Raw genomic sequence first — 16,611 nt, forward strand, 5'->3', positions numbered from 1 at the left:
AAGCCATGCGGTCATCATGAAGTCAGCCTCGAGTGCTCGAGGCGCTTCGTCATATGTGTTTAGGTGTATAGGCGCGATCGTTCTATGGTCCCATGCGACACTTACGAATGTTTTGTTGTTGTTGTTGTACGAATAAAATTTAAACACAAAAAACTATCGATGCGGCATGCAAAATGGTAATTAAAAACAGCAATGCCTCAGTTTTTTTTATACGAACAATGCAGATTTTAGTCACCTCACAAAGTGCATTCTTTAAGAACCCATTTCAGGGTATACTGTGCAGTCTAGTAGACAAAGCCAAGGAGCAAGGACAGCTAGCTGTCTTTGTACTACATAGAGCTGTACAAAATACTGCAGTCAAAACATCTTCAGAAACGCGCCTATGGCAATACAAACCACCAGTGTGACACCAACGGTACCAAGAAGAATCGACGTGAGCTCATTAAATCTGTGAAGTCGCAACAAAGATGGTAACTCAATGTCTTAAAACACCTACAAAAAGCAGTCAGTAGCGCCTGAATTGGTGATCAACTTACTTTGAGCAGATCCTGATTGGTATATGGTAAGCGACTGCGCCGACACCAGACTTGTCTGCTAATGCCACAGCCGCTTAACTTGCCTGCTTATTTCGGTCTTTTGAAGTGGTTCTAGAAACTGTCAATAAATGAGGCCACTTACAAAAAAATGCACACATTATGAAAGACACGGTCTCATCGACGCAAAGCGTGCTACCGGGCAAAAAGACAAATACTCTGGCGAGGAGCCAAAAACCAAAACAAACAGAACATGCAAAGGTTCACGTATACCACCCGAAAAACACGGTAAAATCAACTTTATAAACAACGAAGACCTGCTAGGCGATGTTCAAATGAAAGAAGAATCAAATAAAAGGTGCCGCCAGGGGACGACGACATACAAGCAGTCACGAAAACAGCCGCCGTGTGCATGATAGCATAGCGGTAAGAGCAGAGACTGCGGCTACCCTACAGAAAACGCGGTCAATATGAGCACGGCGACATTCAGAAAACATTCTTTCGAAGCACGACGAACGATAGCTGCAGAGTTTGTCATTAGACCAGGGCACAATGTCACAGAAAGTGGACAGCCTTGAAGCAAGGTGAACGCTATGTAATCCAGGACGATCAATCCGTTGCTACCATGTCAAGAGAAAGAAAGAAAGCAAGAACGAGAGAAACAAGGACAGAGAGAAAGAAAGAAAGAAAGAAAGAAAGAAAGAAAGAAAGAAAGAAAGAAAGAAAGAAAGAAAGAAAGAAAGAAAGAAAGAAAGAAAGAAAGAAAGAAATCACTACGTCAGGCGTGCTCGCGTCAACCTTTGCTTACCCTTATTTTTTCCTATTTAGAAAGCGACCTTAATTTTTTTTTAAATTCTCAGTCGTTTGTCGAAGCAGATTGTGCTTATTCCGTGTTGACCGCGAGCAGCCTTACAACAGACCTCCTACATGTTAATTGTTAACTACATTTTCACATTAGTTTTAAAATGCATCCTTACACTGTCTGTTTATGAAGTATTAATGACTTCCGAACGTCTCACATCCTTTCCATACACGTACTCATATTTTTCCAATCTCGGTATATTATTTTTTTTTACTGTAATCACCTGGTCGCAGACATGACTGAAAAAGTGAGGCCGTTTTCTTTTTTTAACTAAAATAAATCTTGGAGCACCACCATACTACCCACAACGTGTCAGAAATCGAACATATTTGTCTATTAGCAAACAAAACAATTTCACCTGTATAGGGGCGTACCCATAGAATTTTTTCGGAGGGGTGAGGGGAGCGGGGTACGTGTTTAACGGCTAACTTTGGCAACTGTGGATCGATGTGAAGATGTGTAAAGATTTTAGTATCACCCTAAAAGTTACATCATTCAAAATTTTCGAGCGTTATGAGAACCACCTCAACTCCCCCCTAGTTACGGCCTTGCACCTGTGTGCAGTTTAGAGGTGGTCATAACATCACTTGACTGTGGTCTCTCTGCTGTGCGTATGATGCTCTGTGGAGCGGAAGTTGGGACATTAGCATGCCATAAATAAAAAAGGTATTATACAGAGCCATCCGCTGTCGAATTGTGACTTTGCGTGTGTAGGTGTAACGGCGTATCACAGACTCCTATCTAGTCATTTTCAGCATTACAATCAGCCTTGCCTGGAATCACGTTTATGCTAGCTTCTACTCACAAGTATTCAAAATCAGTCACGGTCATTTATACTCCATTTCAATATGTATTCATCACAGGCACGAATTACGAATAGTGTGTCCTCGACTCCCCCACGCCCACCCCTACCAACTTTTCCAGATAATTCCTTGATAAATATACCGTATGCTGTCGTTCATTATTGTACAATACTTTATTATTGTCCTGAATCCCGGTCTTTTCAGACCGAGGCGGGCCGCCCCGTCGGTACCGTCAGGCCACTCGTAACTGATCTCGATAAGAAGCGCTTTGCACCATCTTCTGCCAGTGAAGTCATTTTTCTTCGACGCCGGCGAGAGTCGAGGGACAGCTCGTCAGCATGCATCTGATTCCAATGATGTCATCACATGCGTCACATTCTTCTTGAATTTCACTTTCAGGGAGAATTTCGTTTAGAAGATACGGATGGCGGTAAGTTCCGCTTTGCAATAAATGTAGCGTGGCTGTATGAGCCCTGTTCAACTCCACGTGTGGCAGTGGGAATCGCCAACGACCCAAGTAATAATATTTTATGATATCGTGGCACGTCATTACATTATCTTTATGATCCCCGGAATGGTAGTGGACATCGGGTCGGCTCTGACCGGCACGGCAAGCGAGTCCTCGTGCCAGGTCATCCGTCATCTCGTTGAGGTTGACCCGAGTCTCGTCCACTCGTCCCATATGCGCAGGAAACCATCACATTTCAGTATCGATAACATTGACTTCGTACGTAAGTTTAACCGCAGTCCCAGCGACATAACTCTCGCCAGAGCTCGTAATTGCTGCTTTGGAGTCGCTATAAAGGTATGACCATTTTCTGTTCCTGATAGCTAGAGCAATTGCGGCTTGCTCCGCCACCGTGGAGCCCTTAGTGAGTATAAAGTCAGGGCGTCCTGTACGTCTTTCTGGCTGTCTACCACCACAGCCTTTTCACCCAAGCTGCATCTACGAGGGCCACCTGTTGACCTACCTGTTCAATATGACCTTACTGGTTTTCAAGCTCTCCGACCTCGTGGAAGATACCATGACCAACAGCGCCAAGAAGAGCATCGATTGCATGAGATATTGGTGTTAAATAGCATTGACACTATGGTCGAGGGAGCTCATTCTCGACTCAAATGGAGCCATAAGTGAGTCGGGGTGAGCGATGTTTTGGTCGGAGTGAGTCCGATTTGAGAAAATTTTCGTGAGTATGAGTCCGAGTGAGTACAAAGTTCAAAATATATTTCATGAGTGAATCTGAGTGAACTGCACAAGTTTTGACGACCTATGATCGCAGAGCATTGACACGTACTCATGGGATTTACGATTTGACACACTTATAGTTGGGTACAAGGTTATAAAACTGTTGTATTTTCTCAAAGGCAGATGCACACAAGCCTGAACCAATAGGCACACAATATACAGACCGACGTCATGAACCTGATGGCCAGTGGCTTCAGACTCGGAGAACATTACCGAGTGCTTAAGCGGGAACACGCGTATCTTTTTTATTTGGTTTCGAAAGCGATCGATTGTTGCGGTTCGGTCATCTGGGCGGAACCTCTCTGGACTTCCTATTTTGCACCCCCCTTCCACCACCCCCAAAATGCTTTCAAGGTAGCAGCATAAGTAATTTTTTTCATATAGGGGGGGGGGGGGGGTCAGTCATATCTTCATGTATGTTCGTGCGTACGTTTGTATGTGTGCATGTAAATGTGCCAAATTGAAAAAAAAATAGGGCAGTTCGAGCTCTCTAGCCTAGCTTCGCTAGTACTTAACGGCCACCGGCGGCATCTGCGTTCTCCAAAATTTCGCTCGTTTCAGTAAACATAACGGGACATTCGAAGCGACTGAAGGGCATCTCACTTGCATTTCTGAAAGTAGTGTTTTCTAATGCTATTAGCCCCGATGCTCATTTGTGGCGAAGATCAATACCGTATAGCCGATACCAGTGCATCTAATGGACGCTCCAAGCTAATGCCGTGTGCTTGAGTGAACTTAAAGAGATGTAGTGGCACGAATAGCTTCGCACAGGCGTCCCGTTTTCGATTGGATGCCACGAGATGGCGCCACTTTAACTTTTCATATTACTATGGTGCGCCAGTTTATGGCTGCCGTGGATTTTCGTCACGCAATACTGCAGATTTTGACATTTTCGGTGCTGCTATCTACACACACCAATACTTTTTTTTTGGTAGTGAATGGGTTGGTAAATCAATAGCACTCAAACCCCGTTACGTAAAATGACTTTTTGGGGGACCGGCTTTCCATAGACTTGCACCTGCGCCCTTCTTGCGACGCGGATGTGTGGATTCCTTTCGGGAATTCGCTCACGTCATAAACGGCAACGAAGTACAGATTCCAAGAGGAACCCGCACTTCGTTGCCGCTTATGATAGGAACTATACTCCCGCAGAACGGTTCAAAGTGGTGCTCGCATACTACCGAAGAAATGACGAAAGCTTTACCTTTCCTATAAAGGTTTCGCTCACACTTGTTTCGAAGGTCATCGTTCTTCAGTGCGGTGACAGCGACGCTTTTGGCCCATTCGAGTAGCCCACGCGGCAACCCGGAGCGAAGCAACGTTCTAGTAACGTTGGAGCGAAGCACTGGTGCCAGTCTGTCCGCTTCTTGGCCATGCTGTATGCGGTGGTGAAGATCCACGCGAGAAGGCACTAAAGCGCAAGGCGTGCTCCAAACAATGACGACACGCAAGCCCAGACTACGGCACGTTGGGCGCAGCCATCCGCACCATACCACCGCCACACACACACTATGAATATGAGCAGCCTTCATGTGCGCACCCATAATAACTCCCAGACACGGACGAAGAGAGACACGAAGAGAAGCGCTGGCTAACAACTGAGTTTTATCACGAAAGAACGTGTACGCATCAATATGCACAATTGCACATGCGCGACTAAATGCTGTCGAAAGTGTCCTTTGATCATGATAGCATGTAATCATTTACTCGAAGTTAAGAGAAGCGTGCAAGGGAGATCACTCGCCGTAAGAACTCACTTGTGGAAAGCGTTATAGAAGGCTTGCTAATCGCTTATTTTTCTTCAATTGCCGCAGCATCAATAGTGAGCCTTTTTTTTTTTTCCTCGCATGGTGCTTTAGCGATTACAGCAGTGCCCTTAAAGATATGAGTGCAGCCACACACGGAACAACGTTGCGCCAAAAAACCATGCCCACCTTCTCCCGTTTTTTGACGATGCTCTAGCAGACGCACGTTGAGACATCTTCCCGTTTGTCCCATGCATGCCGCTCCGCGGTAAACGGGTAACCACGTGTTTGGCACACTCTGTGATTGGGTTACTGTGTTTAATATTGCAGCCTTCATCCGTAATCACAGAACGGGTTCGCTTGCAGAGCTTCGACGGTTTATTGGGAGCGAGAAAACGAAAACGCCACCTCCGATTTCTCGCCGATTATCTTTAAGCGGTGCGATATCTGATGCACATATGTGATGCACGATATCTGACGCGCATACTTACGCTTGAATGCTCCTTCGAAATAAATTTCCGTTGTTAGAGCGCGCAGGACACTACGGCGCGATGTTCCGGCGCGGGTGACATGTATCGAACTTATTCTGCGCACGCGCTGAGCAAGGTTGGACGGGAAAAACGACGCGTACAACAGCAATATGACAACGCCTGGCCGATTCCGGGGGCAGCGCGAGGCGTGGAGCAGCACACCAGCAAAAAAGGTTATTAAGCGTCTGAAATGTTAACTTGATTCAAAGATGTAATGCATTACTGAAGCTGAATACGGTTACGATCTAAACAAAAGTGCGTCCCTTTATCGAGTCGCGTGATCAAACAATAATGCAGCGGAGACCTGTCCCACAATTTTTCTCGTGCACACGATATAACAACTGAAAAGCTCGCTCACTATCTTGCAAGAAGAAATGGCGCGATTATTGTCCGCATGCTCACCTTTTCTCGCGTGGCCCTAAGGCGCCAAAACTTGTTCTTGAAAGAAACAGGTCGGTGCACTTATGCTGCCAAAGTCAGTTCATCAGTGACCGTCGCCAGAAAACTTGCCCATACGGTCACGCTGGCGACCTCTGACAAAGTGACATTTTTTTATCAAGCATTATTCACAGCTGACGTGACAGTTTGTAAAAGTAATGACGATGCAACTGACGGAAACATGCCGGGGCCGGAGTTGCACCGTCATGTCCGTGAAGTGAGCTGCGCCACGGGGAAATTGAACATTTTACGTCATTGCGCACACGACAGCGCTCGCCGCAAGGAAAGAGTATGCGCAACTCTGCCTGCGTGTGGGTGACACTAGCTGCTCCGAGATGTATTCGGTCGGTACGCTGCCTCTCGCGCTCCGATTGAGTTGCCACGGCATCTGGCGACTCCCGTCGGAGCCAGCTGCGACTCACATTTTAAATATTTTCACTATCTTCAAATGGATCTGCGACTCATGTTTTCAATCGACCTTGAATGCCAGCGCTCTTTTGTTCAGGGCGGTTACACACCGCCATAGTGTGTAAGGCCGTAGGGACACGCTGAACTAGCCACAGCAGAAGGCGCGCACGCTTCCTAGCAGGCAACGCCTGCTAGGAAGCGTTGTCTATGGGTGTCGCCTCCCCTGAAACCAGCTTCCTGCAATATTTCAGCCAACAACGGGAGGCGGCGCTAGCTTCGAGGCACCGTAGACTCAACCACTAGTGGATAAACTACACCATGTGTCGAAGGCCAGGGCGCTGTTCTACCTCAGAACGAGTAGTGGCGTAGAATCGTTTGCCAGCATAGACGTGCACAGGGTTCCCCTTCAAGGTGGGGGGTGCACAAAGGGTGATCGCAGCCCCCCCCCCTTTTTTTTTAAGTGGCCCATACCCACGCCTATTAATGCCGGTTCGCCTCATAGTGACGTCGTTCGTATCGCAGATGACAAGCACAAATTTGTAAGACCAGGATGCTACGACAATGCACATGAAAACTTGCATCTATTCCGCCAACTGTTGCGCAAACTCGAGGCGCTTGAATATGCATGCTACTTCGGCATCCACAGTGTGCAACGAATAGGTAACAGCAAAGCAATGGAAGAACGCATTCAATATTGAGTTTTCAAGCGTCACCCCCCCCCTCTACCTCACTCCTGGACAGTGCTGGTGAGTAGAATGCAAGTCATGGCTACCTGAAATGAGAAAGTCGCCCACTTGTGGGCGTAGAAAACGCGCATCTGGTTCTTATATGTTATTTTCATTCATGAGGTAGCTGAATTATCCTCGGATGGATACAATTCGGAGCACAAAAGGTCCAGGTGTAAAGATCATGCAATGGACACCAGAGAAAGTACATGTGAGGGGGGAGGGGGGTCAAAAGTTTTCCGATTACTATTCCACGTATTCCACGCTATGGGAGCGTGGCCTGGGAACTTTAGACCCACCCTGCACATGTCCACATGCTCATATTGCTTCATTATGGCTAAACCGCTAAGATGTACCTACAGAATGTGTGCACCCACCCATTGTGCAAACTACTCTTAGGAGTAGTTGCTAATAAAATTGAGTGACATCTTCGAGGTCACTTGATAAATGTTTAAAATATGACCTCTCTCAAGCCAAAGTAACATTTCTGTTGACTTTCTGTGCAATATTGAACCTGCAGTGATGTCTTATTAGACACTGGATCAAAAATTTGACCTTGTAGATAAATTTGCGATTTACTGGGTATGTATGTACATCGACCTTGACATTAGCTTGAGTGTTGGCTGCGAAGGCACCACCAGTGTTGATCACTTTAACTGATGGTAACCACTGGTAATATGCTTTAGAACACCCAATCTAGTGTACCAGCTGTCTTTTTGGACAATGGCACCCAAAGGAAACAAATTGGCAAAACAAATGGCCCAATAAATCCAACAAACAATGCCTTGTGAAGCTCATACACAGAAGTCCAAACATTTCATTCCAATGGGAAACCCATGAAAAGTACTTGCATCCGCAGCAACCTGTTCAGCCATCGTCGGCAGGACAGCAGAAAGGCCACCCAAAGATTGAAGCTTCATCATCTTGTGTAAAAAAACAAATAAGGTAACACACAGCTCGTTTTCAAACGAGAATTTAAGAGAATTTATTCAATACTTTACCCAACGGTTGCATTAATTTGAATATTACAAATTTACACATCCATATAAAGGTAAAGTCCTCAAAGTGTGTGTGTGTGTGTGTCTCAGAGCTCAGTCTGAGCGGCCTGACAAAGCATTTTGTTTTCCTCAAGAGCTCATATTTTATATATATTTATATATATGTATGTATAATATATACATGCACACACACAATACACGCACACCTTGTCCCGTACTAGGTGGGAGTCTGTTCCTGTCCTGTCTGGTGCTGCTATCTTCTGCACAATGGTCACACGCACTGCATTTTTCCCGGGGAGGGGGGTGCGGCACGTCTCTCTCATCACCGAGGAAGCGCCATATACATCATAATGAAAGTCCGTACAGCCACGCAGCGCGTCACACAATCAACAAACTTAACTCTTCATGTGTGTGCAGCACGGAAAAAAAAAAGAGCCAACAATCAACATGACAAAAACAAAAAGATGCTTGACAAGAAACAAACAAGTTGCCTCTTCCAGCCTCTACACAACAAGGCAAAAAACACATACTTTGCAACAAGCGTAAAGCAGCTGAAAAACACCAGCATGGCTTCCGCACTCATAAGAACCCCCAAAATAAGTTTGGCAAGGCATCAGACGGGGGGGGGGGGGGGAATGCTCTGTTAAAACACAACAGGCATGTGTCCTACGAAACTAATATATATATATATATATATATGCGTTCCTCTCAACTACAAACGATGCTCCGAACAATACTGTACAAAACACAGGAGCAATAATAATAATAATAATAAAAAGAAATAATTAAGTTTTGTTCTAGATTGCAAAGATAAAGAGAGAAAGTAGGCTGCGAGCAGCAAATGCTTCAATTTGCCTTCCCCCCCTTAGCCAACATTTTTTTTTGCGTAAGCTATGAATAAGAAAACCAAGGGCTGAAAACAGGAGTACAGTGATGAGACGATGTCAAGCGAAGTGCAAAAAGGAAGAAATCGCAGAGACAAGTGGCCGAGCGCACGCACAATATTCTCCTCCCAGCCTAGCCCCCCACCCAGAAGTCGTCAGAACGCCATTGGTATGCGCTCGAGAAAAAGTACAACTACCAAGTTCAACTCCTGCACCACGCACGTATGAAAGCGAAGTCCAGCGCTCTGAAAAAAACTCTGTCCTCCTGCCTGGTGTGACAAGAATCAGGTACCAAGTATGTTTTTTTTTGTTTTATCGAATAGGTCGCTGAAAAGGGATAGAGGTGGTGTTTAAGGGTGGAGGGATGAGCCAGCCAAAAGCGAGGACTGCACATCGGGGAAGAAGGAAGTCCACCATTAACTACAACAACACAACACAGGGTAACTGGAGGAGAAAGGTAAGGGTGTAGAAAGATTAAACGCACGTAAAAAGGAAAGTGGGGGCAGGCTGTGAAGAGAATGGAAGGCCAAGGATGAAAAAAGCACTTTGGGAATGACACTGGAAAGGGGGCTCAAGAAGGGGACCATATCCATCCCTCTATAAAACACTAATTGCACCTTTACAGACTGTCCTCTTTTAATTAACTAGTCATTGTTTTCCTCACTATATATATATATATATATATATATATATATATATATATATATATATATATATTTAAAGATAGGCCTGACATACACAGCGTACCGAGATACATATTTTTTTTTACCTTTTGCATGCACTCAAGGCTTCAAAAAGCTCACTCGCACATTTTATTTTTTTTTCTTCATGTCAGACACACACATACACAGCAGTCGCACAATGCGCGCATGCGCAAGCTTATAAAAAACATCAGCATACACCCCCATTTTCATGTTTTTCTACTTCTGCTGCTGTTGTCTTTTTCATAGTCCTACACACGCATACCTCCAGCAACAGCTGTGGCAACAGCAGCAGCAAGGCATTGTGAAGAAAAGTAGAGAAGGGGGCTGGGTTCCAAGAGGGAGGGCAAAGTGACCAGGGGAGGGAGAGCGCATTGCTCTCTCATTGAGGAGCGCACTACACCTGTTGTAGCTGAAGACTGTACACCCATTCGCACACTCAGAAAGAATCTGCTAGAATAAGCGAGACACCATAGTTTGGTTTGTCCCCTTTGTGAGGATGCGACGTCGCACCACAAGCACTCTGGGATTGCGACAGTTAACGAAGCTTCTTAAAGAAAGCCTCTTAACCCACGTGGCAAACGGATCTGCACCGACACATGTCCAACCAAATCGGAGGACTAGTCTTTTTCCCACACTCCCTCATGTCCCAACATGGCAGTATAGTTATGTCCCAGCCCCTGCCTTGGAGTATGAAACATCCACAAGAAAGAGTCTGCACCCTGAAGACTCCTCTCAAAATGTGCGTTGCCACAGGAAGAAGAAGAGGAGGAGGAGATTATTGGATATATACACATAAAATACGGTGGACAGTTGTGTCTTAGTCATCCGCAAGACGCTTTTTCAAAGGATTAAAGGGAAAAGACCAACTAAAGCAGGAATACTTAAATACATTATTGTAAATGTCAGAGGGCTGCCAGCTGGTACAATTGCTAAAACGAGAAAAAAAAAAAGAACAGCAACTCTGCCAAAATGGTAAAACCAATACTGTGCGTTACACAGCGGATGTTCAAACTCTCGCTCTTATGAACACAGCGATTGATTGGCAATTGATTCTAAATAGGTGCCCGTAAAGTTCGAAAAAAAAAGAGAAAAAAAAAGAAGGGAGGGGGCAGATAGAAGAAAAGCATGGTCATACTTCAGCAGCCTGCACCTTCATCTGAAGATTTATTTTGTCTGCCCGATATCTAAGACATGCATGCACGCACACATTCAAGACGCTGAGAATAGCAGGCAGTGGCACAAAAATGAAACAAAGCCATAGCTGCGTGTCCACAATACTGCTGCCAGGTGGTGGCTATGAGGCCTACGGTGGCACTGCAGGTGTGCCTTCTCACAGAGCCTGTCCTGTTGTTTCCCCCTCTATGCACAACACACATTCCCACTGGTTGCATTGTGCTTGCCAAGGAGTGCAGAATTGGACCCACAGCTGTTCCAGAACTCGCAATGACACACACTGCCACCTGCCATATTGCCTATGTACAAAATGCTGACTAGGTAAGAGTTCAAAATAAAACCTGCTGGAATTAAAAGAAATATAAACTCACAAACTCGCAGATGGGTGGGAACTTGTGAACAACACAAGGACAAAGCGAAAGTACAGAAGGAAAAAAAAGGAACTCACATTCAGGTGTGCGTCAACCACATGCACGCGCAAAGCATGGCGACTGGTTTCAAATGGACTGTCGCCAAGTCCGCAGGCATGGACTTGTTTGCCCTGGTCATGACTTGAGCTTGCCAAGGGCAGGCAGATTAACCAACTAGCAGTGGGTGCAATGTACTAGCATACAACCATAGGCTCTGACACAAATGTGCACCATCAATGCCTCATTGTTGCAGTGTGGCAATACCCATGCTTCCACCTATGCTGACCATGTGGCTAAAGTCCTTGTAGCTGGCAGGCAGCACACATGCAGAATCCTTTCCATTTGGCACTCCTTTAAAAAGCAGAGTTATTAAAAAAACAACAAAAAAAACGCTGACAGAAACAACACACAAGGAGGAGCACAAATGTCCTCAAGTGGTTTTAGGGTTGCAACCCTAGAGAAGGTTGTTCCAGGCATGTAATGCTGTTACACCCGATAGACCTGAACAGTAGCTGCTCCACACAAAGTTATATACTTTCTTTAAAAATGCAAACAAGTGTTCCTTTCAATAAATTTGAGTGGAGCAAACTAACAGCAACAGGGTGTGGTGGGCATGGCATAATAAAGACAAATCTTGTATGGCGGCGAGGCTAAAAACAAGTGTACAGGCTGTGTGTGCGAGTCCAAGAAAAAAGGAGAAGCATCTGCCCAGGAGTGTGCGGCAACAACAAGGCATCTCTTCCATCCTCCCCAGAAATGGCACCACACAGAGAGAGTCCCTTTCGTCATGGGAAGGAGAGAAGCACTGTCATCTCTCTTCCTTCGTGGAAAAGCAAGCATGTGTGTTGTCCATATGTGCGCCAGCAAACTATCCACAGTGGCGTTCGTCTTGGCATTGTGTCACCTCCGTAGGAGGAAGCAGGGGGGAACGTCGCCTCCATCAGTTTGTCGCGGCAAGCGGTTGTCACCACCGAGCTTGCGATGTTCTCTCTCTCTTGCAAGCCGGTCGAGAGGGAGCAAGATGCGAGAAGGGGCAGAGAGAGAGGAGAAGACAACCTGCTGCCTGGGGTGGGCTTGGGAATACCTGTGGTCAGCTTCAGGCAGTTCCTACACTAGGTTGTACTCCTTCAAGTTCAGCTGCAGGATGGTGTCCTTTACGGCGGCGAACACAAATCGGATGTTCTCTGTGTCTGCAGGCCGGAAAGGAAAAGAAATGGGAAAAGGAAAGGATGAGAGATGGCTTTGAAAAGAGAACAGTGATCAAAAGAGAAAGATAATGCACACCGTAAGAGTTCGCCAACCTAGAGAAGTTCATAAGCGTGACAAGTTTTACGACGGCACGTTGAATGACGGCACGTTTACGACGGCACGTTGAACACGACGGCACGTTGAATGCAATGCTATGAATGTGATAGCAACAAAGTGTAAGGCTGGCAGCCAACTCTATTGGATTCGATATCGCGGAACTCCTATAAAACGCTGGTGTAAGCAAATACGGCCACTACAGGAAGCTGCACTTATTTTGCAAACTCTCTTTGCGTTGAAAGAGCACTGATGCTTGCCAAGATAGCACGCGGGCCAGCGACGGCGCCCTTAAAGTCAAGGTTCACTGTTGCTACTGATTGAGCGACCCACCCCCACCCCCCCTCTTGTGTTTTTTTCTTGCTCGTCCAAGATGAGTGGCTTCCTTTCTGTTTGAGAATTCAACGGCAGTTTTAACACACGGGGGGATGTTATCGCATGCGCCCTACAAGCCATAAAGATGGGCCAGCTCACTTCATCTCTGCTCCAGCAGCACTCTCGCGCTTTTACTCACTCGCAGAAGATACGATGCGCGGCGATCAATTTGGACTTGTTACAGAATATGGCGGCAACGGTAAGAACCCGCCGAGAGTGTCCATATGACACATTTCTTGAGCGCTAAATAAGTGCTTTGGGTTAGCGATGGTCCTAAAACTGAATAGCGATCTACTATTTTAGATCATGCCTTACAAACAAAATTTAAATAGGTTAGAGCCTGTGATATTCGCCCCACGTGCCGTTAAATAATCTGAAAGGCTACAATTATAGCGGTACGATGGTGAAAGACGATGGTGGTACGATGATGAAAGTTGTATATAACTCATGTGTGCTTGTACACTGGTCAATACGACAGCCAATAAAAATGCTAATTCCTACACATAAAGCACACATAATTCGCCTTCATCACCATATTGCATTCATATAACAATCTCCTACACTGCAACATCAAGATTTTGCTACTTTTCAAGCACTTGCACTTGAAAATTCTACCCCTTGAAACTAAAACATACAAAAATTAAAATTTTATCTTTGCTTGTGTACCAGAACTTCAGCCAAGACAATAGCTCCATCAAAACACTTGTGTACTTAGATTACATGTCACAGTAACTGGAATATGTGGCTAGCATGTCATGACAATTTGAAGAAATGGGCAATGCGTTCTTAAGCGGTCAACACAACAGGAATGACCAAACAGCACAGAGAAACAACAGTGCCATATGTACCCATGTTACAACCTCAGTAGATCAAATACACAAGTGCCAAAGAAGCTTTGTGAATGATATCACAGGAGAACTGTGCTGTTATGTCTCACCTAGGAGCTTGATGCATACATTGGAGCCCTGATTATGTGACCCTAAGGGGACCTCACAAAATCATCAAAAAAAGAAGGATAATGCCACTCTGTCTTGCCAAATAAACAAACACATACTTCCTCAACAAGTTCGCAAAATGACCCTGGACTTGTTCAAGAAAGGTAAATTATATTATTCTTAAAAATCACAGCAAAACACTTAATCAGAGCTGGTGCAAGCAAACCTTCATTCTCAACTTAAAAAAAAAATATCTAATCTGTCGTGCACTTCCCTTCCTATGAAACCAGCCCAAAAAGCGCCTGCATATAGAAATGAAACCACCAAACTGCATAAGAAACAGCCTAACATCCTCACATCAAAAAAGACAGGCACAGTATATCGGCGTTACATAATGACGATGGAGCAATTCTGTGGAAGTTCCAAGTGAAACTGAGCTGTGCACGTCTTATTGGTTACCTTGTGAAGTGCAATCGGCAAGGTGCTACTGTTTCTATGAACACTCCTGTCAAGAGAATGTTAATTTGCAGAATGCAGTTGCTGCGTCACAACCTTTTGTGTGCTGGAGGCCTGAGACTGCAGGTGCCATAAACAAAGGGAGGAAACCTTCAGCTGCATGTTGAAAACGAAAAACTTCCACGGGCCGTTAACGTGAAAATATCTAGGTCTTGAAGATGAGATTGTCAACTGACTAAAGCTACTCCACGTAGGAGGAGCTTGTTAAGGCAACTGCCCTAGGACGCGCCTGTGATTGAGGCATATCTAGAAGCAATCTTGAAGCCACTGGATCACAGAAGAAAGTGAACTGTCAGGAGAATAAGTTTCCCACGCTGAACAGGCCTGCTGTACCTGTTCTCTCTTTTTTTTTTCTCAGCTATCAAACTAGGAGCAACACATGTTTTTTTTTTTTTTTTTTCCGGCCACAAATATGGTTTCGGGCGTTACTGTAGTCATTGTACGATGCGTGGTCAGTGTAAAAAGTTCGGACGTACAATCGAGGTTCTAAATAGATATGGGGCTTTTGTCAGGACCAAACTTACTCGTCATAAAAGGCGAGTCATCACAAAACCGGGGAGACGTATAATCATAGTTCCTCTATATATTGTTGGTAGCAGCCCTATAAAAAGGGTGCAATTTACCCTGACCAGAAAGGGTAGTACAGTTTTATCTCTTGCAAAGCATTCGATGTAAGTGCAAAATGATTACAACTGGGCTGGACAGGGAAGAGCATGCATGCTTCGCTTAGTCTGATGTGCTAACCATTATATAACGCTTTGATAAGTGATACCCAAGTTACACGGGCACCCTAACCACAGTTATGACGAACCTCAGTTTACGCAAGAGCACAGTTACATTCAGTTGTACGGAAAGCTTCAACACTACTAAATGTGGTTGCTCCAAACTGAGGTTGACCACTTTAGTTGTAGAAGCTGACCAAATTGTAGCACCTATGTCGATGGTTGAAAGCACTATAACTTCAGCAAAGACTTCCAAAATTGATTGAAAAAGTGTTTTCAAACAAAACAGTAGATGATGGATTAAAGGGTTTAGTGTTTTCTGATTTTCATTGAGAAGAGAAAGAAAGCCGCAGCATGACCTAGAAAGCTTTCCTTCGCAAGACTTACCAGGTATGCATAATACAGGGCAATCAACTGCTTTCAAAGCAACGATAATAGCAACCAGATCGCTCTAAGAAGAGCTTCAGCAGAATGAAAACTAAACTTTTGCCATTATATTTCTATCGCCTCGCTTCCGGCAGCAATAAAACTCCTAAAAAAAAAAAAGCTTAGACTTCACTTTTCCAAGGTTGCACTGGCCCAGAGCTCTGTAAAACGGTGAATAAATAGCGGAGATCCGTCCATTTGTTCTATCGCAAGCTTGTGATACTACAATGCCCAAGAACAACCCCATACTGTGACAACAGACGAATGAAATGGAAATGAGAAGCGAACCCATGGACAATGTACAACAGACGAATGAAATGGAAATGAGAAGCGAACCCATGGACAATGTGGTTTGAACACTGATAAGTTTAGCTTAGCACAGACCTTAAATTAGTTCCATTGGTAATTTTAAACAATAGCACATTTCACAATGCAGCTCATAGACGTGACATGCTGGCCAAAGAAATATCTCCAAAAGTTCAAGGTGCCTACTAAGGACACTGCACAGCAATCTCGCTGCATTATCACCAAAGTAATGACTGGATAGCACCAACGTAATTAGTGCAACCTAGCCTACAACTAAGGAAGCACAGCACAGTGTCACCGTGCAGTGCATTGCTTATCTATTCCAAGCTAAATACACAATTCTAGATACAAGTATACTTTTGTTTAGGTGTAGTGCAGAAAATTTTTATTTGTGTATCAACTATTTAAGAGCAGAATGAATTAGGATGCGCACAGTAATGTTCTCGTGAGACGTTTGTTGTACACTCCAGTCAAACCATTTACAGCTCGCAATAAAGCTCATTCAGCATCCGAGCAGAAAACAAAAGTATACCTTACATATTGCCGGCATTCACTTCCAATTAAATGGCA

At 44.9% G+C, this 16,611-nt stretch overlaps 1 protein-coding gene across 3 annotated transcripts in view; it reads right to left on the reverse strand.

The window, feature by feature from the left end:
• Window positions 1-8,250: 8,250 nt before the first annotated feature.
• Window positions 8,251-16,611, reverse strand: part of LOC119171652 (guanine nucleotide-binding protein G(q) subunit alpha) — a 57,124-nt gene continuing 48,763 nt past the window's right edge. For all 3 annotated transcript variants that reach the window (XM_037422442.2, XM_037422441.2, XM_037422440.2), the window contains one exon: window positions 8,251-12,649. In XM_037422442.2, coding sequence (XP_037278339.1) covers window positions 12,567-12,649 — 83 coding nt within the window. In that variant the 3' untranslated portion in view covers window positions 8,251-12,566. The remainder of the gene's footprint in view (window positions 12,650-16,611) is intronic.

This window comes from Rhipicephalus microplus, chromosome 4 (genome assembly GCF_043290135.1).
Source record: "Rhipicephalus microplus isolate Deutch F79 chromosome 4, USDA_Rmic, whole genome shotgun sequence".
Taxonomy (NCBI): domain Eukaryota; kingdom Metazoa; phylum Arthropoda; class Arachnida; order Ixodida; family Ixodidae; genus Rhipicephalus; species Rhipicephalus microplus.